The sequence below is a fragment of the Diospyros lotus genome, chromosome 7 (genome assembly GCF_014633365.1).
Source record: "Diospyros lotus cultivar Yz01 chromosome 7, ASM1463336v1, whole genome shotgun sequence".
NCBI classification, from domain to species: Eukaryota; Viridiplantae; Streptophyta; class Magnoliopsida; order Ericales; family Ebenaceae; genus Diospyros; species Diospyros lotus.
The window spans coordinates 28,257,109-28,260,914 of NC_068344.1; the positions used below are offsets into that span (position 1 = coordinate 28,257,109).

General features: G+C 38.1%; 1 protein-coding gene across 1 annotated transcript; it reads right to left on the reverse strand.

The window, feature by feature from the left end:
- Positions 1-1,191: 1,191 nt before the first annotated feature.
- On the reverse strand, positions 1,192-2,770 carry LOC127806889 (xyloglucan endotransglucosylase protein 8). Its single transcript, XM_052344457.1, has 2 exons — positions 2,299-2,770; positions 1,192-1,968 (listed from the first exon to the last, which is right to left on the reverse strand). Exons 1-2 carry the CDS (start codon positions 2,572-2,574, stop codon positions 1,378-1,380), a joined length of 867 nt encoding a protein of 288 aa, XP_052200417.1. The 5' UTR covers positions 2,575-2,770; the 3' UTR covers positions 1,192-1,377.
- Between the last annotated feature and the right edge of the window lie 1,036 nt (positions 2,771-3,806).

Sequence of the window (3,806 nt, forward strand, 5' to 3'; positions counted from 1 at the left end):
CGAAGAATTATTTTTATGCCGTCAAAGTGTTACAAAAAAGAAGATAGTTAGAGGGCACAAGACATTCTCAACGCAAACCTTCTAATGCTTAAATTAGATTTTCATATTTAAAAGAGTTGACAGATAAATTTATTAGATATGAGTGAATTAGTTTTAAAAAATAAAAGTTCATTTATTTATAATTGAGTTAGGAGATTTGTGATAACTATTCTTAATATTTTGAGATTAATTAAAATTTAGATTAATTGTAGATAAATCTTATATTTTTCCCAATTTACAAAGAGATTTTTGAAGTGATAAGTTTGCACATTTCCTATGAGAGTACCTTCTAGGAGGGGTATTCGAGAGACTTGTAGGTCTCTCAGACTTTCATTTCATTAAGAGTTTGTTGGAAGAATCTCCCAAAGACCATCATGCTAGAAGGGTCTTTTGAGCCCCTAATACCCCTCTCTCTCTCTCTCTCTCTCTCTCTCTCTCTCTCTCTCTTTGACCCTTGTGCTTTTTATTATTATTATTATTATTATTATTATTATTATCAAGCTTTTAAGCTTAACTTTTGTAGGCTTTGTGATTGGGTCAATAGGTATTCATTGGGTGGATTCTTTTATCCCAACCCCTTTTTAATTTGGATTTACATCAGTGATCTCCCCTTGGGCCTATTTGACTAGAACTTAGTTCAGGTATACAACATAAATAAAAAAGAGTTTTCAGCTATCATTTTATCTAGCAAAAAGAAAAAGAATAAAAAATAGTTTTGGGCTGGTTTTGAGCAAAAGAAAAATTTCCACATTCTCGTAATTTCTAAATGAGAAAATATTTCTTGCGGCCATTTTCAATTGTAAACTACCGCCCATATGTAGGAATTTGATGCAGCCCATCTTGATTTATGGGCTTCAATTCGGCCCATAAGAACGTGGGCTGGGCAACCAGACTCCAGTCTCAGCTCAATAACATCAAATTTGTTTGAAGTTAAAGAATGACGTGACAAAAATCTTCAGAAATGATTATGAGACGACATTTTTATAAACGGAAATTGTTGTTTTAAATAGGCCCTTTGGAGGAAATATCTGTGCTTACTAGTGACGGGCTTGAACTTGGGTTGGCCCGACCCTCGTACGTCAGCCCAATCTGCAGGCCCATAAAAAAAAAAGACAGAAAAAGAAAGTAAATTCCACCTACACACCTGTGGTTGCGATAATATTTAAGGTCACATGTGGTTCTGATCATTTTTGCAAAAATATCATATATATATATATATATATAAACATATATTATGTACATTAGCTACGCTTAATTCTCCTCTCTGCCACAAAATACACATTTATATATATATGGAGCATGATCTCAAGGTGCGTGACAGGAAGCTACAACATTTGGTTATATATGGACATATAATTTGCACTCTGGAGGGAAGCCACGGGGAAACCGTTTTCCGTCGGCGCAGTAGTCGTAGATCATCTGATTCCGCCGCACCCATCTCAGCCTTCCCCGGCTCTTAGCGTCCAGCTCCACCGACAGCCACGCGTTACCTCCGACCGCCAGCCCGCAAGAGCTTGCTCCGGCAGCCCACACACAAGCATGATCGGCTCTGAAGTTCCGGTACGAAGTGGTGAATGGCGCCTGTGTCCAGTCCGTCTTGACGAGGCCGCCTCTGGTGGCCCACTCGTCGGCGTTCCAGATGCTGGAGAAGAGCCTCATCGGCTGGCGAAGGTAGGGTACGCCGACGGACTCCATGTTCTTGAACTCTCTCACAGGGGTTTGGTCGACGTAGAAGACGATGGTTTTGGAATTCCAGAGGATGGAGTAAGTGTGGAAATCGGCGGCCGGGTCGAACCAGAGCCGAAACTGTTGCTCCCGTTCGCCCTTGCCGTGGCTGTAGACGTTTGTGTGGAGAGTGTACGGCTCGCCGGTCAAGTTTCCCAAGAACTCGAAGTCTATCTCGTCTCGTACTGAGCCTTCCGATGAAAGCTGCGAACAGCACAAGCACAAGCATGTCACGTGAAACTAATTAATTGCTCCTCTTCCGTAAACCTTTTAAATTCATATTTTGATTTGAGATAAAATAAAATATAATGTAATTATAATTTTAAAAATCTAAATAAATATAAGACACTTGAATTTGATCCCTTGCCCACAAATAAACCCTTTACGGTCCATCAATAATACTGTAGTTTAATTATTTAATTATTGTTTTCCTAGCCTCTTGATGAATCCCTGTGTAATGCGCAGCATCAAATCCTACTAATTTATATCGAAAACGTACGAGAAAAACAAATTGTATTGAGGAAGGGCATGTACATAGTAGGTTGTGACCGTGCCGGCGGAGTTTCCGGGGACGAGCTTGAGCTGCATATCAATCTTGCCGAACAGATAGAGGTTCTTGGACCGGAAGCCCGAGCCGGAGGCCTTGTCCAGTGAGAGAGTGACAAGCTCGCCATTGTTGAGAATCCTGGCTCGGCCACCGCCCCAGGCGATGTTAAAATCCTGGTTAAAGTTGGAGGAAGAACAGGAAAGCATCCATGAAGCCAGCAGTAGCAGTTGTACTGCAAAAATGGAATATGGAGAAGCCGCCATTAATCTTAAACAGCAACAAGTCTCAAGCTTGGGCTTGTAAACTGAGAATTTTAGGCAATTTGGAGTGACAATTAATTTGGAGGATTCTGGTGCATGCCAGATGCCATGTGAAAGAGGAAGTGGAGTTCAGGCAGATATACATATATGTATATATATATATGGATGGATGCCTCAAAGGTTTGGTCAGGTCAGGTGGTTAGATGGATATGTATTTAACGTTGATTATTATAAATTGAATTTATAACTTTTTTATTAACTTATTTAATATGTATAATTTGAAAATTATTTTATATTTAATGTACACCCCAAAAATAGCTTGATTCTTCATCACGATATATATATATATATGCATGTGTGTGTGTGTGAGAGAGAGAGAGAGAGAGAGGGGGGGATAAACATGAGATGGAGAAATGGGGAGTTTCTCGAGAAAAATTATAAGCGGCGGTGGGGCTTTGTCTAATTTCAAGAAGAGGACGAGGAGGAGGAGGAGGAGCAGCAGCAGCCGCAGCAGCAGCGAGTTTGCTTGTGCGGATTGCCCACCTCTTCCGCCAGATATTATTCGATTTCATGTGTGATTTGACCTTCCATTCCCGTGAGAAAATTAAACCTCTGGCAGTGGATGCTACTCACCCGCCTTACCTGCGTGACATGTCATCAAATTCAGGCATATTCTGGGACATGTCTGACCCTTCCAAATCTTCCAGACTAAAATTTTATTAATATTTTGCACAAGGTAAATAATGTGTAATATAATATTTTATCTAACAATATTTTACAAATTGTGTGTATTGTGTAATATATAATATAAAGGATATATTTTATAGAAATCTTTTGTATCATATAATAGTACACTATTTTTTTATGTTGTATAATTAAGTCTTGGCAATGTACAAAAGGTATTTGGAGTTATATAAGATGGTAGTATCCTTAGGTATCATACAATTTTCATATTACTATATTGTGATATGTGCTCTTATATTATGTGAACTAGTGGATCACCCATGCGATGCATGGATGAATGGATATCGTAAAAAAAAAATTGTTAAAGTAAAAATTATATAATTTAATAATTATAATAAATGAAAATCACAATAAAGAAGTAAAAAATAAATAAAATAACCGTCTTACAATCATGAAAATACAACAAAAAGATTATAAATTTTGAAAGATTTCCTTATATGCATTCAAGGATAGACAAACAATTAAAAGCACATAACTCTATCCCGAAATCA

Excerpts from the sequence above, each read along its gene's own strand:
- LOC127806889 (XM_052344457.1), bottom strand. The coding sequence starts at position 2,574 with ATGGCGGCTTCTCCATATTCCATTTTTGCAGTACAACTGCTACTGCTG. Across the intron at positions 1,969-2,298 it reads GCACGGTCACAACCTACTAT|CTTTCATCGGAAGGCTCAGT; the intron begins GTACATGCCCTT and ends TGCTGTTCGCAG.